Source organism: Ceratotherium simum, chromosome 1 (genome assembly GCF_057802395.1).
Source record: "Ceratotherium simum simum isolate JZ-2026a chromosome 1, ASM5780239v1, whole genome shotgun sequence".
Taxonomy (NCBI): domain Eukaryota; kingdom Metazoa; phylum Chordata; class Mammalia; order Perissodactyla; family Rhinocerotidae; genus Ceratotherium; species Ceratotherium simum.
The window spans coordinates 46053043-46079747 of record NC_141900.1 but is presented as its reverse complement, the minus strand read 5'-3'; the positions used below and the strand labels follow the sequence as shown (position 1 = coordinate 46079747).

The 26705-nt window shown below is 37.1% G+C and overlaps 1 protein-coding gene across 1 annotated transcript in view; it reads left to right on the top strand.

Annotated features, from left to right (window-relative positions):
• The window catches only part of THSD7A (thrombospondin type 1 domain containing 7A), a 673077-nt gene that overhangs the window by 241004 nt on the left and 405368 nt on the right, over positions 1 to 26705 (top strand). Inside the window, exon 3 of the mRNA XM_087426025.1 lies at positions 11490 to 11978. Within this exon, the coding sequence (XP_087282151.1) occupies positions 11810 to 11978 (169 nt within the window). The 5' untranslated portion in view covers positions 11490 to 11809. The remainder of the gene's footprint in view (positions 1 to 11489; positions 11979 to 26705) is intronic.

Below are 26705 nucleotides of genomic sequence, written 5' to 3'. Positions count from 1 at the left end.
TTTTATTTCATTTGTGGGTAATTATGTATGCCAAGATTCGTTCATTCTTAGGAAAGTATTGTCCTTGAATTCATTCTACACATCTGGTCCTAGAACATTTGGGCACAGTTGTTTCTCTCACTTCCTAATTACTAAATTAAAAACAAACAAACAAAGAAAAAAACAGTTCTTTTTAAATTTTAGGTATGTGAATTATTTATTTAAATTATTTTCCTCTTTTCACAGGTACTTGTCATGCATCTTTTATGGACCTTATACTATAAATAAATTCAAATTAGACAAATATTTGTGTTTATTGTATGTTTTCAGTGCAGACATTCTTTAGAGTCACTGATTTTCAGAAAGCTGTATCTAATTTGAGCAACACAATGTGTAAGGAAATCATGGTATCCTACTACTTTCAAACTCATCACTGACTATGTGAGAAAGTTGTTAAACCTCTATGTGTTAGTTTTTTTCTTTTGCCACATAATAATAGTATCTTCCCCACTTATTTCATCTGATGTGAAAGGTTTAACTGACATTAATATGTGAAAGTAATGAATACCTATCAATTAAATATTAAAGTTTTGTTTTTATAGTTGACTAGAAAAATATAAAAGAAAAATGGAAAATAAAATATTGACTCCCAATTAAACATGATGGGTTGAACATAGAGTTCTTTCTGTTTCACCCCCAAACTCCTCTAAAACATGAACAGCAGAATTTAAAATGTATAAATACATAACTCCAAATAGAACAGGAGAAGAAATAGTACAACATGAATGGTGTCAAAAAAATGTAGAAAAAAATAAAAATTCAGTCAGGAGAAAACTTTTAAAATAACTCAGCCAAATGGAGGAAGCTGAGATCCAAGTGTATCAAAAAGTAAACCAAAAAGTATTTACCAGGATTCAAAGGATCAGAAATCAGAGGAATCTCATATTTTAAAGTGAGGTAAAGAAGGACTGGCATGTTGTACAACCCAGAGAGAGCTGTTCACATTGTGGTTTATGTGAATGATACCCGAGGGATTATGAAGTCTTATAACCTGTTATAAAAACCTGTCCAAATAAAGAGCTAAAGAGGTAATGCAATGTAGGAAACCATTATCTATTCACCTCTTTTATCAAAGACACATGTTTTTTCTCTTTCCTGTTTTGTTTTGTCATATATTAGTACATTTTAAATTCTGCTGTTGATGTTTTAGTGGGGTTTGGGAATGAAGCAGAGAGAACTCTTACGTTCAACCCATTGTGTTACTCATCATGAAGTAATCACTCCCAACCTGCCTCCATTGTAAATTTTCTTCTTATTTGTTCAGAGTTGAACCCTAAGAAAGGTCTACCATTGCCAAGTTAATCATTGCCAGCTCTCTAGACAATAGACTTAAATTTTACATTTCAATGATTATTAATCCACTACTGGCTACCTATGTGCCCAACAATTTGACCTGAAAACATGTGGAGGGTTATGGCATCTAGGTGGGCAAAGAAAAATCACAAACCTTTTGGGTAACACAGTTGCCTGAATGTAGGAATCTATGGCAGAGATATTGTCATGTATTTATTAAATCCATTTCATTTTTTTCATCTTGGGTATACATGGAAACATATTTCCAAGCTTCCTTTGCAACTAGATTGCAGCTATATGGTATCATTTTGTTCAATAGTATGTAGAGAGAAATAATGTAAACATCTCATACAACTCTGGAACTCTCTTGACCTATCCTTTCTTTCAGAGGCAACCATGTAGGCCACATGTTGAACTATCAAGTCAAAATATGAAAGTAGCCCAGGTCTCTGGAGAGTAGAACAGTTGAATCAGTAAACTTGAACATAGATCAATAGAAATTATCTAATCTGATGAATAGAGAGAAAAAAAAGATTAAATGGGCAGAGTCTCACAGACCTGTGAGCCAACTTCAAGCATGCCAACAAATGGGTCATGGAAGTCCCAGAAGGAAAGGAAGGGAGCAGAAAGAAATATATTTGAAGAAATAGTGCTCAAAAACTTCCCAAATTTGATGATAAACATTAAACATTTAAGAATCTCAGCAAACCCTGGGTAGAATAAGAGATCTACATCAAATACAATCAGAAAATATTATAAAGCATCAAGAGAAAAAAGACTCATCAAGAACAAGTGAACTACAATAAGACTAACAGCTAACTTCTCATCAGGAACAGTGGTTTCCAGAAGACATTGGAATATCATATTCAGGGTTGAAAGAAAACAAAATTGTAAACCAAGAAATCTGTATCCAACAAAACCATCCCTCAAAAATGATTATGAAATAAAGACATTGACAGATAAACAAAATCTGAGAGGGTTAATTACTAACAGACCTGACTTACAAGAAGTATTAATAAAAGTCCATCAGTCTGAAAAGAAAGGAAACCAGACAGTAACTCCAACCTACATGAAGAAATGAAGAGTGTCAGAAATGGTAAACATGATAAAATATGAAAGAGTCTATAAATTTATTCATATTTCTAACTTCTCTGAAATATATAAGATTTTATACAGCAAGATTTATAACACTGTTCTGTTGGGTTTATAACATGTATAGATCACATTGGAGAGGGGAAAAAAAGATATATTGGAAAAAAGATTCAATATTTTATGGGAAATAATATTCTGAAGTAGATTGTGAAAATCTGAGATATTATAGTCCTTAGAATAACCACTATAAAATTAACTCAAAATTATTTTTAAAAATCCAGAGAGGTTAAAATGATAAGCTAAAAAACAAAAGGAGGCGTAAATGGGGAACAGAGGAACAAAAAAAGAATGAGATGTACCTAAATGTTCATAGCAGCACTGTTTATACTAGTCAAAAAGTGGAAACAGCTCAAATGTCTATCTGATTAAAGGATAAAGAAAATGTAGTATATATATACAACAAAACATTTTGTTGTTAGTGCTGTTGAGTTGATTCTGACTCCTGGCAACCCTGTGTACAGCAGAGTAGAACCCTGTCCGGTCTTGTGCCATCCTCTCACCGTACAGCACTATATCAGACAATACTCCACTGCTGTTCATAGGGTTTTCATGGCCAGTTTTTGGAAGTGGGTGATCAGGTCTTTCTTCCTAGTCTGTCTTAGTCTGGAAGCTCCACTGAAAACTGTCCACCATGTGTGATCCTGCGGATATTTGAAATACAAGTAGTATAGCTTTCAGCGTAACAGCAACACACAGCTGCCACAGTGTGACAACCAACAGACGGGATATGTGGTTCCCTGAATGGGAAACAAACCTGGGCCACAGCAGTGAGAGTGCTGAATCTTAACCACTAGACCACCAAGGCTGGCAACAAAATATGAAGTACTGATTCATATACCTTGAATGAACCTTGAAAACTTATGCTAAGTGAAAGAAGCCATTCACAAAAGGCCACATATTGTACAATTCCATTAACATAAAATGTTCAGAATAGGTCAATCCATAGAGTAAGTTAGTGATTGCCAGAGTCTGGGGGAAGGGGAGAATGGAATTAACTGCTAGTGGGTTTGGGATTTCTTTTTGGTTTAATGAAAATGTTCTAAAATTACATAGTGATGATAGTTGTACAACTGTGTGAATAAACCAGTGAATTGTTTACTTTAAATGGGTGCATTTTATGGTATGTGAATTATATCTCAATAAAGATGTTATTTAAAAAAAACATAAGAAATTGAGAATAGCAAAATGACAGATGTAAATACAGCCATATAGGTAATTACATTAAATGTGAATAAACTAGAAACCCAAATCCAAAGGCAGAGATTATTGGATTGGATAAAAATCAAACTCAATTATGTGCTGTCTACAGGAGATATACTTTAGATTCAATACACAAGTTGATTGAAAGTTAAAGGATGGAAGAAATATATGGTATGCAAGCAGCAACCATAAGAGAGCTAGAGTAGCTATATTATCAGAAAAAATAAACTTCACAACAAGAAAAAATTGGTAGAGACAATGAAGGACATGTCCTAATGATAAAAGGGTCAGCACATCAGGAAAATATAACAATCAATGTATGTGTACACACCTAACAACACAGCTCCCAAATATATGACATAAAAACTGACAGAACTAAAAGGAAAAATGGACAATTCAACAATACTATCTGGAGCTTTCAAGAATCCACTTTCAATAATTGATAACTAGACAGAAAATCAGCCAGGATATAGAATATTTGAACAACACTATCAACCAACTTGAACTTTATAGAACACTCCCCCCAATGTCTGCAGAACACATTTTCTAAGTGCACATGAAACATTCTTTAGTATAGACCGTAAGCTGGATCACAATACAAAGGCTCAATAAATGTAAAAAACTTGAAATCACGCAGAATATATCTTATTACCACACATAAATTAGACGTTCACACCAGAAACAGATCTGGAAAACCCTCAAATATTTGGAAATTAAACAATACATTTCAAAATAACCCATATATCAAGGAATAAATCATAAGGGAAATTAAAAATATATTTTGAACTGAATGAAAATAAAAATATATCAAAATGTATATGATGATAAGCAATGCTTAGGAGGAAAATTTTTGGCTCCTATGTCAAAAAATATGAAAGGCCTGGAGCCAGCCCAGCAGCACAGTGGCTAAGTTCGCGTGCTCTGCTTCGGTGGCTCAGGGTTTGCTGGTTCAGATCCCGAGCGTGGACCTATGCACTGCTCATCAAGCCATGCTGTGGTGGTGTCCCAGATACAAAATAGAGGAAGATTGGCACAGGTGTTAGCTCAGGGCCAATCTTCCTCACCAAAAAAAAAAAAAAAAAAAAGGTATATGAAAGGCCTAAGTGACTAGGTAAGTAAATAAGTAACTTAAGTAAGGACCTAGGTAAACTAAGGCCTCAGTAACGGAAGTTTCCACGTTAAGAAACTAGAAATAAAAGAGCGACTAAATCTAATGCAAGCAGAAGAAAGGATATTATAAAATTAGAATCTAAATCAATGAATTAAAAAACAGAAAATTAGTAGAGAAAACTGAAGAAAACAGAAGTTTATTCTGTGAAAAGATTAAAAAAAAAAAACCCTTAGCTAGACCAAGAAAAAAGAAAATAGACATGAATTACCAAAATCAGGAATGAGAGAGGAGAAATCACTACCAACCCTATATAAATTTAAAGAATTTTAACTGAATATTGTGAACAAACTTTTGTGAACAAGTTTGACAACTTAGATGACTTGGATAAATTCCTAGAACAGTTACCAAAATATATAGAAAAAGGAATTGAAAACCTGGGTAGATCTATAACAGGTAAAGAAATAGTGATTAAAAATCCTTCCGTAAAGGAAATGTCCAGGCCTAGATGGTGTCAGTAGAGAAGTCTAAGCATTTAAAGGAGAAATCATGTAGTCTTTCACAAACTCTGAAAATAGAAGAGGAGGGTACACATCCCAACTCATTCTCTGAGGCCTGTACAGAGTATTATCCTGATACTAAAGCCAGACAAAAACATCACAAGTAATAGCAACAACAAAAACTAAACAAACGCAAGACCAATATCCCTAATGAATATGGATGGAAAACCTAAACCAAATATGAAAATTGAATTCAGTAGTATTGATAAAGGATTATATACTATGACCAGGTGAGATTTATCCCAGGAATGCAAGGTCAATTTAACATCTGAAAATATTATATTGATAATTAAAGGATATGAAACAGTTAAAGGATGCAGGAAAATCATTTGACAAAATCTAACACCCATTCATAGTAACTTTCAACAGTCTAAGAATTTAATGGAACTTTTGCAGTCTAGGAATGGAAATGGCATCTATGAAAAATCCACAGCTAACATCATACTTAATAGTGAAAGACTGAATATTTTCTCCCTAAGATCAGGCACAAAGCCAGGATACTAGTTCTCTCCACTTCTATTTAACATTGTGCTGAAAGTTTTAGCCAGTGTAATAGACAAAATAATTATAATAACATTAATTGTAATAATAAAGGCTTTTAGATTGAAAAGGAAGGAATAAAAATGTCTAGCTGCAGATGGCAATTTTATATATTGAAAAATCTGAAATTCAGAAAATATAAGAACTAAAAGATGAGTTAAGATTGCAGGATACAAAATCAATATATAAAAATCAACTTGATTCCTACATCTTAGCAACAATCCGAAATGAAATTCAGAAAACAATTCTATTCACAAGAACATCAAAAACAATAAAACACTTAGGAATAAATTTAACAAAATAAGTGCAATATTTGCACTGAAAAGTATAAAATAGTCATGAAAATAATTTATGAAAATCTAAATAAACAGAGACATTCCATGTTCACGAATTGGAAGACTCTATTGTTGAGATGGCAGTGTACCTCAAATTGATCTCTAGATTCATTGCAATCTCTATTTAAATCTCAGCAGGCAATTGGTAGAAATTGAGAAGTTGATCCTAAAATAAAGATGGATATGCAAAGGACCTTGAATAGCCAAAGCATTTTTGAGAAAGAAAAAAGTTGGAGGTCTTGCATTATTGGGTTTCTAAACTTAGTATAAGCTATAGTAATTCAGATAGTATGGTATGAGCATAAAGATAGGCATATATATTGGTGGAACAGAAATAAACCATTCCATTTATGGTCAATTGATTTTTGACAAAAAAGTGCTGAGACAATTCAACGAGAAAAATAATCTTTTAAATGGTGCTGGGACAATTGGATATCCATGTGCAAAATAATTTAGAACCTCACTTCATACCAGGCACAAAAATTAACTCAGATGGATCAGAGATTTAAACCTACGTGACCACCTCTCCTCCTGGTGGCATGCAAAGAGCCACCGTGGAACTTAATGATGCTCACTTCCCTCTCACCCATCCGTTCCTGATGGCCTGGGTGTGCTCTCTGTGTATCCCCTTGGAGGAGCATGATCCTTTCTTGGGTCTTCCTTTTTCTTACATAATGTATTTACTCTGGTGTGTCCCTTCCTTCTCTGTCTGCCTTGCGAATTTAGGCATTTAGAGTCCATCAGTGTTTCTCCAGGATTCTAGGAACCAGCAGTTTGCACATCCCTTTCAGTCCTTGGCAGAGTGTTAAATTCCATGTCCTTGGAGTGTTCCCCAAGTTAATAAACTCTCTGCTTATCCTGTTTTATATTCTGGCCTCTAATCAAATACTCCCAAAATCTAGCCCTGTGAATACCCTTCTTGCAGCTACCAGTACACTGTAGCTAATTCTTGCAGCTCCTTTGCTGTGTAGTCCTTGTACTCTATAACAGGCCCAGCATATTGTAGGCTGATTTAATACTGCAACTTAATCCTAGTTATCAGCCTGCAAACCAGGAGAGGAGGTGGGGCAGGCCTTGCAGGGAAGAGGGTGTGCCAGGTCTTTATAGGGAGGGACGGGCTGGCTCTGAAGGCTTTGAGAGTTCAGAGGAGTCTGGGGAGCCAAAGACTTTGAGGCATCCACCAAGAAAAACTTGTCCCACGTATCAGGTTCCAGGTTTTCCCAAGCAAAACCCTGATCTTAGTTAACAAACTCGCCTCAGTTGTTCATTCAGTCGTCTTTGCAGTTGTCAACTCTGAACTATTTTCAGTTTGATCTTCGGCTTTTTTTGCTCTGCCACCGCAGAAGACAAGGGCCTCTTTTTAAGGATTCCCAACCTTCATATATAGTTTTCAGTTTTTTGGTAAAGGGCCATACCTTGTAATTATTCATCTATAGGACATTGACACAACTAGTGATAACGAGTCAATTCTGTTACCCTCTTCAAAGGGCATTGTTCCTCTCTATTTTTCAAATGCCTGAATCATTGCATCGGCCAGGTGTTCTCCTCTATAGAAAAATTCTCTGAAGTCACCGCTGGTGAATTTTTTTTAACAGTTGGGATACTACCTTGTGTCAGGGACTGTTGATGCCTCACATACCACCTAGGATGGAACCTGTATTGTGAGGCTTACAGTGAGTGCTCAATTCCCAAAACCCTAGAAGGATCTGAACCAAAATATTGTACATTTTTACCTGATACTCAAAACAAGGGGTCCAACTATTTGTAGCAAATTCTTATTGTTTCCAAACAGGTTTAGTTTTGAGTAAAATGGAGAAACCATGGGATTAATTTTCTTTCTATAAAACTATTTGAAATTTAGAATCTGCCCTCCCCACACCACACATAACTACAAACCTGCAAACTAATCAACCAACCAACCGACAAACAAAACAAAGTGGTTATAAAGAAAAAGGAATTGGAAGGAAACTGGAAGGTGAATATTAGTTAGAATTGGGGAAAAAATGTAAAATATGTGGCTACTTATTACAAAGACAAAAAGTGAAATGTTTTATCTTTTAGTAATTTGGTGGGTGTGGCAAGAAGAGGGGAATAAAAGCCCAAAATAAATTTTGTCTACCCCAAGTCTTGGTCAAGTATGACACCTAGAGGCCACACAAACAATTCCTTTGGGTGATTTTTTTTTTTTTTTGTAAGGCAATATGCACTTATGTAGAGAAAATTAAAGTTTTTATTTCAAAATGGACATCCTTAGATACTTCCCTATGTAACATTCTATCAATGAATAACTTTGTGTATATTCCTTCATTTACTTATTGTTTTTTAGTCATAAAAACTGATGATATTCAAAGTTGTTTCCTTTTCTGTTGAGTAACTGAATTTTGGATGATTGATTTTAAATGCTGGTACTAATCACTAAAAGTCACTGTCTGTACGTCTTATGGGTCATGAAGTATGTTTATATGTTTATGTTCTAATAAAACAAAACACACCCTCACTCTCTGGAGGTTGGAAATGATAGCAAAAATAATAAAGACGAAAGGACACCACATGAGAGGTGATAGGTTCAGAATTGTCTCATTTCTAAATATTGAAAAAATATGCTTTGCATTTTTCATCCATTGGTTTGGAAGACTTTTATAGCCCTGGCTCATTAATACTTGAACAGTTCTTCATGAAAAATGATGCACGATTTACTTCATGGCAGGCTGTACAGATGGTCAATTTAATCTGCATCCTTGAGACTTCTCATGACTAAATTTTGACATCATGTCATTAAACATTTGTGTATTATTTATACCATATTCTAGAAAACAAAAATTGCTATGTCTTGCTTCTCTTGCCATCTATCAGTTTTATTGATAGGATTTATCTAACTGGACACTATAGCTTTCACAAAGGAACATGTATCTGAATATATATATCACTTTTGTCTCCTCAGAGACCCATACATTTTTGTCTTCAAGTGCAATAACGACATTGTTATAGAACAGATATGTGGCAGTGGTGGAGACAAATGTTTCTGTGACTTAGTTTCTGTAACCTTGTCCAGAGATGTCTTTACTAACTGTGCATGTGTATGTGTTTGTGTGTGACCCTTAAGCCTTGTATAAATTGAAATTAAAAGAAGGAAACCAATTGTTGGCTATTTTCAAACACTGCTGCGGAACATTTACTCTAGTTGTATATTTTAAATGGAGGCAAATTTTGACTTAGAAGTGGTCCCTGGCTCTTATGTATAATGCTTGAAGTTGTAGCTATAATGTTTAAACTCTTGACCATTTGAGTAATTACTGTACAACCATGGATAAATATAAAGATCAGAATCTTAGATTTTCTTTTGACATTAAGCTATTAAGTATAGCATCTGATGGCTTTTCGAAGGGCTGATTACCCTACACATTAAATTGTACTAACTTGACTCCTTAGATTCTCTGTCTTCTGTTATATAGTGAGTTTCTGCTTGGTGAATTGATTTGAGACGTCTCAAGAATGCTTAGAATGGGCTGATACTAAGAGAGTACTTCCAGTTTGAAATCCTCCTTGTGCCAGAGTTAGAGGATTTCAGGGTTTGGGGCTCTAACACTAGCTGAGAGACAAAGACAAGCAGGATGGCAAAACACTGCCATTGTAGAGTAGTATTGCAGAGTTTTCCCTAAGAGGGCAGACCCGAGGAAACCCTAGCTGGTCCTATTTTCTTCTTTGGTGTAGCTGTGGAAACAAGTGCTCCTTCAGGGAGCCACACATTAGTTAGGATCAGGCTTCCTTTGTATTCCTTATCAACCTATAATCTTTTGATTGTTGCCTATTTTTCACCAGTGAAGAAATCATAATCCACGCTAGCTTATCTCCCCTAATCACAGACTCACAGAACTAGGGCTCTCTGAGCTTTTAATTCCCTTTTAGAGGCCTAACAGAGTGGAAAGTAAACAAAGACCCAATTTGCAACCTTCAACATTGCTAATTTCCTCTGATGTCAGAATACTTAAACAGGCAGGACCTGGGAATTATTTGATCAAACCTGCTTTTAATCTAATGCATGCAGAAGGGCTGTGTCTGGAATGATCTGCAAAATGACAGGCCTCCCAAGAGAGCTTTATGGAAGGTTTCCTCCAGAAACAGTAGCTTCCTCATTTTGGACTCTTGGGTTGGCTGTGTTGATGGAGTAAATTCACAGAGTAGTTTTCCTGCTTTTTAAATTTTATTTGGCCAAATATTGCTGACCGGATGAGAATAGTTTTCTTTGGCTTTCTGTTTGCTGAGTTTTTAGTTGGCTAAATGCCTTGATATTATTTTAGCTTTACTAGGAAATGAATTAATAAAAGGTTATTATTGGGGGACAGAGAGAGAGAAAGGGCAGAGCATTATCTGACTTCACACACATTCCTCTGTGACTACTGGTTTAAGAAAGTGAAAACACAAAGAACAAAAGACCCAAACCCAATAGGTTATTTAGATTATGAAAGACATTTTTCTACAGTAAGAGTTAAGAGAAATTAGTGGCAGAGATTCTTAAGTAAAGAATTTACTAATTTGGAGATATCCAAATGATGGAAACAGTTTCCCCTTTAATTTTACTCACAAATGTGTGAATACTTAAAGGTAGCATATTTTTTGACAGAGAATAGATAAAGGGATAGCAATTTTACTTAGTTCATATCTGAAATATAATTTTATTTTTGTAACTAGATAACATTGTGAATACTAACTAAATACTAATTCAGTTTTAAAGGCTATTAAAAGACAGTGTACTTGGATTTGTCATAGTAGATCAATATTGCTCGTATTTTTATTGAGAATAGATTAAATTAAAAGTGTTTAAGTGCATTTCAAGAACAAGTAAACATCTCTGCTATTTTACTATGTTTTTCACATCTGATCATAAATACATACTGCTCCCCACATGAAGTAATTCAGAAGCAACCGCTTAAAAATAAATTATAAACACTGATGCTTTGTGTAAATAAACACTAAGAATAACATGCCACTAGATCTAGCATTTGACTCCTTGGGTGACGGTGAATTTCAATGCTTGTTATTTGTCATGCTGAAGCCTGTCGGATGATGATTCTTTTTATTGGTGTATCCTTCCAAACATATTTCATCGCCCCATGTGCACGGGAGTTCTTTGGGCGGGTATGTTGGAGCTGGGTGCCCCCTCTCCCCTTCGCTCGCTTCCTTTCTCGCCCTCGCGCTCTCGCCTCCCCCAGCCTCCAGCCCCCTCTCGCTCATTTGGCTCACGCCCCCCTCCTCTCTCTCCAGCTGGCGGCGGGGGCTGCGCTGCCTCCCAGACCTCGAGGACCTGCTCAGTCAGCTGGGGCCCCCTGCTAGGACCTGCCACTCTGCGCGGAATGGCAACCGCAGCAGCATCCCCGCCAGCGGCGGCAGCGGCGGCAGCCACGGCCACCGCGGACGCTATTGTTCCCCGGTCTTAAACGCGCTTTCCCTCCTTTTCATCTGAAACGAACAATAGCGGGGAAGAGCTTTGCGTTCTGAACTCCTTGGGAAGACGTTCCGAGGGCGAAGAAAAATTCCCTGTCGACTGCGTTGCGGATCTGGACCCTGGAGCGGCCGCGGGCGGCATGGGGCTGCAAGCGAGGCGCTCCGCGTCCGGGAGCCCAGGGGCTGCGGGGCCGCGCCGGGGCGTCCTGCAGCTGCTGCCGCTGCTGTCGCTGCTGCTGCGTCCGGGCGCCTGCGGGGCTGCGGCTCGGGGCGAGGCTGAGGCCCCCACCCTCTATCTGTGGAAGACTGGTAAGTGGGACGGAGTTCCCCCTTCTTCCCATCTTCACATCTGGGTCCGCATTGCTAAACTGCTGGGCTTCAGGAGGGACCCCTGTGCTTCTTGATGGCCCGGGGGTGCTGGGATCCTAAGGTAAAAAGTATGATTCCTAGGAAGCAAATTAGGTCAGGTCCGATGCTATTGGGAAAGAGAAACCTAACAACTAAGAGGCTTTATGAGTCACTGGAATGATATTTCTCTCGCGGCTCTGTAGTTAATGAGGACAACCAACTGCACTTTCATAGTGAAGTACAATATTTTTAACCTCTGGATTCTCATTGAATTAGGAGTTTCTTAAATATACTTCTAGCAAAGAACAGGCAAACAGTTTAGCCCCGGTCTTTATTTTGTCTTTGGGCAGTTTGCTCAGTGCCATAAAATATATGCATATAGAGTCGAATTTGTTAAGTATAGCTTTGTGATATGTGGGACACGTGGAAACATGCCAAGTGAGGGCAGTTCTGACAGTTAAAGGCAAATGGAGCTCCAGTGAGCTCCCTGAGACCGTGTAAAGCTCAATTCTTAATGAGTGAATTGCGCAATTTTTAAAGTATACAATTTTTAAGGATGTTTGGGTTTAAACTTTTCCCGCCTTGAGAATTCTTTTGCTTTGTTTTCAGCCAACCAACAAAAGCAGCAACTAATTGTCCCTTAGAACCTCCTGGCAAAGTGCTGACTAGAGGTCCTGGTGGGGCAGTGACAGGCAGGAAAACAATACCAAGTGAGGAATTACTCCCCCCTCTCCAGCGGCTCCTTTCTCCTCTGAAGGACACTGGGAAGTCTTCAGCGGACCTGAAACTTCACATATTTATACGAATAAAGTGGGAAACATTATTCCTAGTGCTTAGGGCTAGGGATAAATTGTGAGTTTCTTGGCAATGCCTAAACATTAAGATAAGGATGCAGTAGAAGGAGGGAAAGTATATATTGGTCATGGAATTGCAAACAAGTTACAGAGAGTGGGGCTCTTTCCTGGCTTCACCTGTCTTGTAGCCCCCTGCTGCAGAGATAGATCAGTCTACTCTACAATTACACTGATATCCTGAATTTTTAAAGAAGTTGCATTAATCTAGCAACTTAGGAGATTGAACAGAAATTTATTTAAAGCCGAAGTACATAATTTGCATCAGAATGTTGCATGAAATAACACACACGTACATTTAGAAAAGCCATTTGGATGTTAGTGTTAGCAATTCTTGGTAACACCTGCCGTTTAAAGATCAGTTGATGAGTAGACGCAGATGAAATCAAATTAATTTGAAACAAAGAGTTGAAGATCTTCTCTAATTTAGCTAAAGCCATGGTATTACTTTTCAGAAGCTCAGTCATAATAAACACTAATCAAACTATAATTTACCATTAGATGGTATTATTTGGATGCTTATTAAGAGCCTCTCAGGTAAGTGTTAGACAAAATAGGGCTTGCCTGGTTGCAGTTTGTAGTGTTAAAGTAATAAGAGCCAAGCAGTAATTCAGATTGGAGAAGAATCTAGGCACAATTCACTGTGCAGTATCTGAGGTGCCAATATATGTCAACGTAAATATCATGGTGGGAACACAAGCCATAAACAGTTTAAAACAGTGGAGAACTCTCAGGAGCAAGGATACGGAGACCTGCGTTCCAGTGCCAGCTCCAGCTCTTGCTAGCTGTAGAGATGTTGACAGTTCGCTTAACTTTTGACCCCTAGTTTTCTCAGCTGCATATAAATATGATGATATCTTCTTCTAACTATTCATAGTGTTATGAAGATCAAATGAATGAGTTATGAGAAAGTAATCTGTAAACTTCAAAGTTATAAGCATGTACAAATATAAGCTACTATGATGAGGATGATAATGATATCTCTTTTATAGTGATCCTTGGTTTGGTGGGAAAAAATGGTGAATTAAACTAGAGAACAAAATAATGACCTCTGTATTTCTTTCCAGAGGGAAAGGAGACTTTATCATATCTCTAAAAGAATTGAGAGTAGGCATCAGAGGAACTAGGGAATATTTAAAGGAGAGGGATACAGTGTAAATGAAAATATAGGGATGACAGAATCATGTGTTCCTCACTTGATGAAAATAAAGAGTCAGCAAGGGAGTTGGGGAAGAAAATGAGGTGAGACAGTCCAGGATGTCTATTCCAGTGGGATAAGCTTGGTCTTGGTACAGCAGATTATTGGGAGTCACATTAGTGGTGAGATCAGTGATTTAAAGTGATTTAGAGTGAAGTAGTGAAAGGTACACTGGATGAGGAGCTGGGACAGGAACTCTGTGTTTATCACTAACAAGCTATAGAACGTTGGCAGAGTCATTTAATGACTTTGGTTCTTGGTCTCCTGTTTTGTAATATTCATTGATTAGAAAAGATGGTATCTAAGGGCCTTTTCAGCCCTAAAATGCTTCATATGTATCTACACATATGCATATATGTATACCATGAACACACATACATGTACATACATAGTGTATTAACTTGTATATCCACATAGTGTATATATAAACATAATATATAAGGTTTATGATACATAATATACAGTGTATATTATATGAAAGTTTAATGTATTATGTATATTATATGAAAGTTTTAGTAAGTCAGCTTACAACAAAGAGTTATTGAGGGCTCACTGTGTGACTTACATGAAGTTGCTGTGGTAGAGGCTGACTAAAATATTGTCATCCGTGTCCTCAAGAAATTCACAATTGAACAATACTGTAAGTGCACATCAGTTACAACATGGCATACCATACTCATGAACAAAACACTATGAGACCAGAGAGGTTGTGTAGCTGATAAAGGGAGCAAATTAAAATGAAAGGCATGACAACATTCCTGGGTCTTGGAAGTACTGCACCTCAAGTCCAGGATGTTTGGTGGGAATGAATGGATTTAATGCCAATGAGGTGAAACTGTAAGAAAACCTTCAAACTATGGTAAAGATGTTGGAGTTTATCCTATAAGCAGGTGGAAGCCATTGGAAGCTTTGAGCAGAGGGTTGACATATTCTTTGCTGAGAGTGGACAGGGATAAGGTAGGAGGCTGGGAGGTCAGTAAGGAGAGAGACTGAGAAACAAAGGGGAGCAAAACTAGGACCATAGAAGTTCTAGTGAAGAGTGAGTAGAGGAGGGCTGGGGAAGGGAAGCTAACACTTGCAGAAGAGTTAGCTAAGTTTAGAGTGCAGGGGACAGTGTCTGCCAACGAGAGGAGGACCTAATGCCATCAAGATCTCCATAGTGTCTGCACCTAGTTACTTCAGACAGAGGATGTGAAAGAAGGACGAGCAGGTTTTTGGGGACTGGGGAAGAAGAATATCAGTTTAAATCAGATACATTGAACTTGAGCTAGCAATACTCTATTCAGATGAGTACATCTAATGGGAAAATTAGTGAATGGGTGGGTAGTTTAGGAAAAAGAGTTAGGCTGAAAATGTAGGCTTGGAACTCAATAAATGTGTGATATTTCAAAGTATAGTAGTGGGAGAGATCAGTAAAAGAAGAAAAATATTAAAAACGGGGGCCATGGGCCGGCCCCGTGGCTTAGCGGTTAAGTGCGCGCGCTCTGATGCTGGCGGCCCGGGTTCGGATCCCGGGAGCGCCCCGAGGCACCACTTCTCCGTCCAACGCGAGGCCGAGTCCCACGTACAGCAACTAGAAGGATGTGAACCTATGACGTACAACTATCTACTGGGGCTTTGGGGGGAAAAACTGAATAAATAAAATCTTTAAAAACGGGGGCCAGGATACTTCACAGAGACTAATGAGATTTAAAGGGCCCCTAGGGGAGAGAACCTAGTGAAAGAGCCTGAGAAAGTAGGGTGAGAACAGGTCCAAGGAAAAGGGCAATTGATGCTAAATGGAAGGAGATATTTTATGAAGGGGATGGTGGCACAAGTATAAAAAATTTTCAAAAGACTGAAAAGGAATTATGAAATATTTCAGAAAAGATCAAGTGAGAGGAGGAATTGGTAAGACAATTAACAGTGTTTTGGGAAAGGACGTTTTAAGTAGAGTGGTAAAGATATAAACTTGATTGAATAATAAACAAGATTGTTGGAAAGGTATAGCATCGATAGAATCGGATAACCAAGTGGTATTTAAGTCTCTCCACTACACTGTTGTTTTTTAACAGAGAAAACCCCAGAATATAAGATATTAAATTTGTTAAAATATAAAAGTTAAATGTTTCAACAGTTTTGTGTCACCTGTGTCGTTTGAAAGGTAACCTGTCTTTATTTGTGTTAATAATTGAAAAACATATTCTATACAGAGATAAAGCACTTACATTATTGGAAGATGAATAATTACTATTGTGTTAGTTTTTTAATTTTTAATATTATATAATATGGAATGGTTTCAATAGTAATTATAGCTAATTATATTCATCTGGCAATTCCAAATTAAGAGTATCAATGCATTGAACAAAATGTGATAGACTTAACATGAATCAGACAGAAAGTAGTGAATACATCCAACTTTTATCAACTTCTGTCATAGAGATATATTTTCAAAAAGGCCTTAAGAAGTAATTAGATTTATTTTTATAATCATGAAATCACATTGAAATACAAGAAACAGAGACACACTAGCCATTGTTCAGAATTCGGGCGATGAGGGTATTTACAGGTATGAATTTTCCCTCAAGGAAATTACTTCTCACCTTAAATGCTTTTGAACTAGGTTCATCCAATGCAAGACAATACTTTTAATGGCAATCACTGTGTCCTTTACACAGTTAATTACACATAAAATAATCCCTTGCTTCTTCAATATAAAATAAAAAGAAGTGTTAGTGTTTTCTTTTTCTTTCATGTACTTGTGCTAATATAAAATATTCTGCAATGTATATGGAAAAATATCAATCCTTATCTTACCATTCATTAAATAACAAAGGAGAGAGGGAAGTAATTAAAGATAGTAGTTACTTGAGGGTGGCATTATCCTAATAAAAGTGTTTTGCACTTCAGTTGTGCTTATAATTTGCCTTAATTTGTAATGTGACACAATTTGCTTCTTAAATGGAGGCTAGAGATGGGGCATAGTGGACAGAGTGTGGGTATCAATATCAATCCAGAGCAAGTTGGATCAAAAAATTTTATCCATGTTATCTATGAAATCATTTCATCTCCATGAATCTTTATTTTTCCATCTCCAATATGGATAAATAGTATGTATTCTATAGGGGTTTTCTGAGGATTGAATATGGTAACATATGTAATGTACTAGTAGAGTGCTTGATACATATTAGAACTTAAGTAGATGCTAATTTTTATTGTTGCTATTTGTTATAGAACACAGGGGCTACTTCATTTCATGACCTGGAGCAAGTCCAGTACTGTGCATTAGCTTTCTCCAAAGCTTTTGTTTGGTAAATGCACTAGAGATTGCAAATTGATGCAGTTAGAATTTTTATTCCAGAAAATTATAAGGGAGGCAGCACTGTGAAATGGAAAGAACATGGACTTTGGGATCAGACAAATCACTGTTTAACTCTTGCCTCTACCTGACTGGTCAGGTTACTGAAACTCTCTGACCTTGTTTTCTCCCCTTAGAATGGTGACAGAAGTTCTGAAGTGAGAGGGCGTTTGTGAAGTTTTCACAGGTGGTAAATAGAAAGTATCTAGTGCAGTGCCCTGAATACATTCAAAAAATGCTAGTTCTCTACTCATTCTTTATCTTTTCCTCTCCTAAAAATGACATAACTTGCAGGAATTTTACTGATCCAACACATTTATCTGTCTTCTCCAACTAAGAGGCACCATGAAAAACAGATAAAACAAGTCTAGAAAGAGAAGTTATTTTATTATAGGCTTGTCTTTATTGTTAGTTTGGCACTATATGTAGACAGCATGGAGCAAAGACCATAAGAATATTTTGAGCAGCAGATTCACGGTGAATTATATAAATAGAATGTTTTATACTTTGTGTTTTGTTTCAGGGGATTTCTCAAAAATCTCATATTTCACATTCTTGCAATTAACATTGTCACTGATGCTTTCCAAATTAAATGCTTTCACATTAGAATTGTTTGTGGTTTATGCATTGTTTTGTTTTACTTAGGTGATTTAAATAAATTTTTAAAAACTACACTTTGTGTCTTGTTTTCCTACCCTTCTTTCTTAGCATACATAGCACAGTTAATGCTCAAAATTCATTGAGCTTATTGATTATTTGGATCAAAAAGTCAAATGCTTAGGCGGTTTTATGAAGCTTTAATATCTCAATGGACTGTGGTCACTCAGGTCACTCCTTATGCAAATCATAGGTAGCTACCTGGTTTGCAAGATGATGGAAACCCCAGTCAGGACTGAGATTAAGAGTGCTATAGAGCAGCACATACTCAAACTTTTTTCTCCCTATTACTGCTATATAAAGAAGTGGCCTGATGGTGGTGGGATGAGATGCTCACATTCTGATTAGGTTATTAGGGAAGTGTGATGTGCTTTGGATCCTTTTAGGAGGAAATGAAGCCTCTCAACCTCTGATGTAAGTTAGAATGGTGATACTGGAGAGCAGGGTCTCTCTGGGAAGGGGAGATTGGAAGCCTCTCGGTCTAGCAACTCCATAGAACAGGCTCCCTTGGAATTAATGTGAAGGCACATTAGAGTGGTCCTTAGTGAAGGAAGCATTGGGGAAGTGGCATCCAGGAAAATATATCTTTCCTATCACAAGACCACCATAGAGTGTGTTAGAGGTTCCAGTGAGTCAGATGGCAGAGATTTTTAAAATTTTCTTCATCAGAACTTTACACTTAACACTTTACAATGCATTAAGATTATGAAAAATAAAAGAATTGGCATTTAATCCTCAGGTACCAAGCAATAAGAAAAGTAATGTTTAGAGGAAGTGATATAGCAATTAAAAACATATTGGGAAAGAGTAGAGGAAACATGGCAGTACTCAAAACAGTGATACCAACAAGTAATCTGTCTATTGCTTCTGATGCATAAGTGGACCTAACCAAAAGGGTGTCCTTTCATCTCCAGAAGAACTGTGGAGCTAACTGATATTTTGCATAGTTTACCATGTGAAATCATAGTCTTTGCGGTATCATTTTTATTGGTTCCATATTGTATCAAAGTTATACTATGAGAAAAGAAAGGAAATAAGGGCAGATGGTGATAAAGCACAAATGCACTCCTTTATATAGACAATAATTTTCAGATGACGCATGTAATCGGGTAATGTTGAGGGGGGTATCTATGCCCCAGGAGACACCAAAGATGATTCACAAGAATTTACTGAGTGACATTGGTAAATTTGGGAGAAGCTATGCATGACTGCTCAAACTTGGGGAGAAAGTGAAACATTATAAGAGAGAGCAACAAAACAAGGCAAGAAAAGAGAAAACAGGCAAATCATCTGCATTCTTTTAAAAAATATTTTTACTAGGCTTTATTTTTTGAGTAGTTTTAGGTTTACAGAAAATTAAGCGAAAGGTACAGTTACCCCATACCCCCTTCTTCTCTCCCCATTTCTGCCTATTATTTCTCCTATTAGTGTGGTACTTTTGTTACAATTGGTGACCCAATATTGATACATTATTATCAGTTAAAGTCCATAGTTTATATTAGGGTGCACTTTAATGTACATTCTATGTTTTTGGACAAATATATAGGGACATGTATTCACTATTACAGTAACATACAGAGTAGTGTCACTGTCCTAAAAATCTTCTATGTTTTACCTATTCATCTCTCCATCCCTCCCTGTCTCCCGCTAAATCCCTGGTAACCTCTGATCTTTTTACTCTCTCCACACTTATGCTTTTTCAAGAATGTCGTATAGTTGGAATCATACAGTATATAGCCTTTTCAGATTGGATTCTTTCACTTAGTAATGTGCATTTACAAACACACAGCCTCCCCTACTATTAATATCTCACACCTGAATAGTACATTTGTTAAAACTGATGAGCCTACATTGACACGTCGTAATCACCCAAAGTCCGTAATTTACATTCGAGTTTACTCTTAGTGTTGTACATTCTGTGAGTTTGGACAGTTGTGTAATGACAGGTATCCATCATTATGGTATCATACAGAGTATTTTCACTGCCCTAAATATCTTCTGTGCTCTTCCTATTCATCCCTCCCTCCCACCTAACCTGTGGCAACCACTGATCTTTTTTTTTTTGTGAGGAAGTTCAGCCCTGAGCTAACATCTGTGCTAATCCTCCTCTTTTTGCTGAGGAAGACCGGCTCTGAGCTAACATCTATTGCCAATCCTCCTCCTTTTTTTTCTCCAAAGCCCCGGTAGATAGTTGTATGTCATAGTTGCACATCCTTCTAGTTGCTGTATGTGGGACGCGGCCTCAGCATGGCCGGAGAAGCGGTGCGTCGGTGCGCGCCCGGGATCCGAACCCTGGGCCACCAGTAGCTGAGCGCGCGCACTTAACCGCTAAGCCACGGTGCCGGCCCACCACTGGTCTTTTTACTGTCTCCATAGTTTTGCATTTTCTAGAATATCATATACTTGGAATTACACAGTATGTGGCCTTTTCAGATTGGCTTCTTTCCCTCAATAATTTTCATTTAAATTTTCTCCATGTCTTTTTATGTCTTAATGGCTCATTTCTTTTTAACACTGAATAATATTCCATTGTCTGGATGCACATTTTATTTATCCATTTACCTACTAAAGGACATTTTGTTTGTTTTCAAGTTTTGGCAGTTAAAAATAAAGCTGCTATAAACATCCACATACAGGTTTTTGTGTGAACGTAAGCTTTCAGCTCTGTTGGGTAAATACCAAGGAGTGCACTAGCTGGATCATATGGTAAGAGTATGTTTAGTTTTCTAAGGAACTGCCAAACTCTCTTCCATAGAGGCTTTACCATTTTGCGTTCCCACCAGCAATGAACGAAAGTTCTTGTTGCTCCACATCCTTGCCAGCGTTGTCAGTGTTTTGAATTTTAGCTTTTTTTATAGGTGTGTAGTTGTATCTCATTGCTGTTTTAATTTACTATTCCATAATGACATATGATGTTGAGCATCATCTTTTCATTTGCTTACTTGTCATTGTATGTCTTCTCTGGAGAGGGATCTGCATTCTTTTCGTTATATGAATAAGAGGAGCAAGAGCAGGTAGAACTCATGTGACAGGGTTCAAGGTCTCAGTCAAGCCTGTGCTGCATATGCTCTACTTTTTGTTGCCCTGCTTATATAACCCACATAAAAGACAATTGTTTTATAAAGAGAACACACACGTGGAAATTAAGTAAAGAATAAAGAATAAATGGAGGTGGGCCTACACTTGGTCTAGTTTGTTTCCCCTTGAGGGGAACACCTTGAGAGAGAGTTTGGGAGTGATAAAGGTACCTTGAAATGGAGGCAAATGGTCTGATACATTAAAGGTTAAATTGAGCCTGCAAGCTTGTGAGATTTTCAAGTGCTCACCACACGTGCTGTATCTCTAGCTGACTCTGGTCTGGTTAAGAAATTGTGTAGTTGCATATTGACTTTTCTTTGCTCTTGCATGGAGGAAGCCATGGGCTGGCAAAAAGTTAAGGTGCAATTGCCCCTGAACGTATGGGAAACAGTGGAGTTTCACTGTCTTGAACGCCCGGTAAGTTGACCTTGGCACTGGGCTGTCAAGGCAGCCTGCTACTTAGATTGCTCCCATGGACCTTCCCATGAATGCAAAATATTGAGCACCCCCGAATGGAAGTAGTAGAACAATAACTCAACGGTGGATAGTTTGTGTGCATAGGGGTAGAAATACAGCACCTTACCCAAGTAGCTAACTTAGAACTATAGAGAGAGCTTGATGGAAAATGAATTTTCCCAAGCAAATGTATCAAGCACATGCATTGATTATATTGTTGGAATAATTTAACTTATGATATATGGCCAATGTAGGGCTTTCTAATTGCGCCACATGGTCTGGATAAAAAGTCATCCCTTGGATTATTACAGGGCAGTAGCAGTAACAGGACATTCTGAGTATTCTAGATAGATGTGTTTGCAAGTATGTTCTATAATGTGCCTGCTAAAGAATGGCATCAGAACACAAATAGTGCTATTTGGGTTGCACTATCTAAAAATTATTTTCGTTTTCTCTACCAAAATCAGAGAGTGCAACTGTAAATGTCAGAGGGGTCCTCTGTATTCAGGTACTTCCTCTTGATAATGAAAGAGATTAGTTGCAAAGAATTGAATCCATAGCTTGAAATGAAAGAAGCACTGATTGCTAAGTGGTTAAATAAATATTTATTTGTATGCATTTGCATGTGTGTGTAATACATAGAATGAGATGTTGAAGAACAGACTTTTGAGCTAGACAGACATGAATGTTGAACTAATTTTGTAATTTATTAAGAAATATGATTTCTATATCTCTCTATCTCTTGTTCCTCAGCCATGTCGTAGATACGATATTAGTATCTACCTCTGCAGGTTATTTAAAAGATAACTTTAGATAAACCTATAGAGCACTTAGACAGTACCTGGCACATGTCAATGCTCAGTAAATGTTCTCTCTTACTTGGTGTGATCCTCGTGTGAACTGCAAATGCTTCCTCACTGCGATAGAGTTTGTTTCCTGGATCTGTCTGCATCCTTTCCTTCATTTTGATTCTTCTTTCTTCTTGGATCTGCATAGGCATCTCCAGCTTCTCTGCATCTGACATTGCTCTGCTTCCTATCGGTTGTCAGAGCTAACAGCATAGTGGCAAAGCTTTCGCAGAGTCGTTCAAGGTATAGTTTTAAAACACAGAGACATTCTGCCTTAGTGTTTTATTTTTACTTGTGGTTGTGCATATCTTTGCGATGCAGGAAATGCTGGAGGTGTGACTCCTTAAGTAGGACTGTGCATTCCAAAATTCCTTTGTGTAGAAACACCTAAGAATATTCTTGGCAAGAATTCCTGGTCTGTGATGCTATGAGTGAAAGGGCGTAGAAGGTGTACAGTGAATGCTGAGGCTTCCTCTCTCAAAGTCCTCTTTCTTCTGCTAAAGTTCATTTCTTTTCTCTCTATCTGTAGATATATGTATATGCACATGTCATGTATATGCTCTGTATATGTATATGTGCATGTCGTGTATATAAATATCCTGCTTACACATCTCAATATATGTGGTTCAGAATCTTCTGAAGAAAACTAAAATATTTCTCAACTTGGAGGAAAGAGAGTTATTCAACTGTTTCATGCCCATTACAGTCTATCTGTTCATTCTCTAAAATTTATGTAGCATTCGTAAACTTATATAGAATTACAACAATAATTTAATGCACCACTACATGCATACTCACACACGTATACATGCATATATACCTAGATGCATAAACACATTTAACGTACATGCACATGCAAATAGCACAATCATTTATGGCTAAATTACTACACAGGATTTCATAATCTATCTGGTATTGTGAAAATTATTGTACCTCTTCAAATGTGTTTTATATCTGGTATTTATAGTAGTGATTTTTAAAAATGTGTGCAATTGTGAATACTTTTCACTAAAATATTAATTATTCAAAACTTAAAATTCTATTTTAGAAAATTTTATACCAACCTTTATGTTCATCAAGAACCTGGTCATATAAAAGATCTTATTATACAAGTCCTTGCATTACCTCCCACTAACTTATAGTTTTTATTTTAAGATCCTTTTGTGTCTAACCATCTTCCTGTATTTGCCAGCACTCGCTGGTGCCTGAACAATGTCCTCAAACTGCAGGGCCTGCACAAATTTCCAAGAAATCTTCTTCTTCTAGTAGCATCTGCCTGCCAGCATATCCACGAACATCATTTATAGAAAATGTTACTTGTAAATAGTTTACATTGATTATGATATTATTAAGGCAGTACTGGTAAGACCCTAGTGGAATAAAATGGATTAATTGTTGTTTTTTTAAATATATGTGTGTGTGTAATATGTACATTATATATAATGTATATTTTTTTTTCTATAGGAAATATAGTTCATTCAGAGCCACTACATTTACAACTTCAGGGACTCTAGTCACAGTCAGAATTAGGTGACCTTTTTCTTCATCAGTTTGTGTCAACCAGGTTCAATTAAGTAAAACTGGCAGGCGCTTGGTGACTGTTTTATGCCAAGCTCTGCACTGGGTGCTGGGGAGTAAACATGATTAGCACATGGACCTGTCCCTCCTGAAGTTCCCTATTACATGTAAATAAGTAATTCTCGTCTAGCGAACTTACTGCAACAATAGAAGTGTGTGTGTGTGTGTGTGTGTATATATATATATATATATATATATATATATACATACATATAAAACAAAGAAAGTGGTGGTCGTTATCTTGCAGAATGAGACAGGGAAGGGAAAATTTCATAAAATACAAGTTTGAAAAAAACAGCTTATGAAATGGATAAAGGCTATAGAGAGACAGAATTCCAGGCAAAGATGAGCAGTTGTGAAGAAATGAAATGGCACGCGAGTCCAGGGATAGCAAGAAGTTCTGAGGCACAGAAAGCAGGGAAGGAGATGCGTGGGAAGAAGGGCGGGTACGTGTGTGGAGAAGGGAGTGGGACGACTACACCTAGTCGGCCGCGATAAGGAGTCTGGCCTTTGTGTGCTGTTGTTTGACTTAGGGAATCCAGGAGCCCAAGTCTATTTGGATTGATAAAATATTACCAAGAATGACAGAATATATTTGCAAATGTTAAGTCATATGTGAATTTATGAATTTTAGAAGATTGTTAATTGTGTAAATGAACTATTATAATTCTCCTTGCAAACTTTCTATGAGAAATGCTGTCTTTAGGTAATGCTGATTAAACATAGTTATTTCAATAGTGGTGTATCCTTTCAGGTTTATATATAAGAGTGATTTAATATTTTCCTTTTCCTCTGCAGTTTTGATTAGACCAATGTTAAAATGAATCAACGTTAAATCTGTGTACCATTTCTCTGATGGGGTCAGTGACAGAGAATATAAATGAGTGAAGTGGTCCAGGCATGGTATAAAGGCTGGTTCTGCTCACCCTTCTCTGTGTGGGTTTGATTAACTAAAGAAGCAACACAACTTCTTTACTCTGCTGCCAGTCTATCATTTGCCATCATTTAGAGCTGGAGTTCAGTCTTTTAAAAATCTCATAAGGGACAACACTGTTGACCAAATACAATATCAAGTGAGCCAAAGTTGGATCATGGGGTACTAGTTTACAGCCTTTGCCTGTGGCAATCTTATCAGGTCTTTAAAAATCTGAAGCTTAAATATAGGGGTGGAAAAGATATTTAAAAGATACTTTTTAAAGTTTTAGAAAATGACTGCACGAGAATATATGGAACACCAAAATCAAATTAAGAGTCTGAACAGTCCTGTTTCTAGCCAGCATCAACATTTCCCTCCACTTCTCTGCACGCTGGGCTCCATTAGTTCTCATTAGTTCCCGGGCCCTGTGGAATGAGAGGAGCTAGCAGGAACAAGGCATCTCCCGCCCTAAGCTGGTGCATATAATCACAGAAATGCAGCAAAGATCATAGGGTTCAATTGCTCTATAAAATAGCTTCTTCTGACAGTTTACAGTGGTGACTACGCATCTCTAATGGGAGAGTCATCAAAATAGATTTGGATTTATGGAATCAAATAATTCATAAGGAAAGCTTTCACTGCTGCTAAGATACGTTTCTCTCCCTGTCTCTTGCCGCAAGATTTAATGTAACTTCTTCAGTTCCCTTGGCTTGTTTTATAAGAGAACTGGCTTTGAATTGCTTCAGCTGTGAAAATTTCACAAGAAGAGAATAAATATTACAGAGCAGACAAGGTGGTCTTTCAACCTTGGCAAGCGCTGAAGCACTGTGAACATCATGGCAGCCCAGATCGTGATGCAAGTTTTCAGAGCTTTCAAGATCATTCTTCCTGAAGTAATTTTCTATCTTGATAGAATCATCTAAAAGCTAAGTTAATTTGATTATTTAATGAAAAATGTGAAAATTAAAGGAAAGAGTGATTCTTGTACCATGTCATTATTTATAAGATGAATCTCCGTTGTTGGCCATATGCTGAATATTGGCATTGCTATCACAGAGCCATTTTTTAATAGTTTTATTGGATATAATTCACATACCATGCAATTCACCCGTTTAAAGTGTACAATTCAATGGTTTTTAGGCTATTCACAGAGTTGAGTATCTATCACCACAATCAATTTTAGAACATTTTTATTACCCCCAGAAGAAATCCTATACCCCTTGGCAAATCACCCCCAAACTCTCCATTTCTCTCTGTCAGGCGCAGCCCTAGACAAATACTAATCTGTGTTCTGTCTCTATAGAATTGCCTATTCTGACATTTCGTATAAATGGAATCATACTTTATTTAGTCTTTTGTGACTGGGTTCTTTTATTTACCATGTTTTCAGGGTTCATCCATGTGGTAGCATGTATCAGTATTTCTTTTTATTGCTGAATAATAATACATTGTATGGATATACCACATTTTATTTATCCATTTATCAGTTGATGGATATTTGGGTTGTTTCCACTTTTTGGTTATAATGTATAATGCTGCTATGAACGTTTGTATACAAGTTTTTATGTGGACGTATATTTTCATTTCTCTTGAATATATACTTAAGAGTGGAATTGCTGGGTCTTATGGTTACTCTGTATTTAATCACTTGAGGAACTGCCGGACTGTTTGAACCATATTTTTTTTGAACTCAGCACAGCACAGTATACATTATGTTTTCCAGGAACTTCAATTATGATGTAATTATCATTTGAGAAAATACGTTAAAG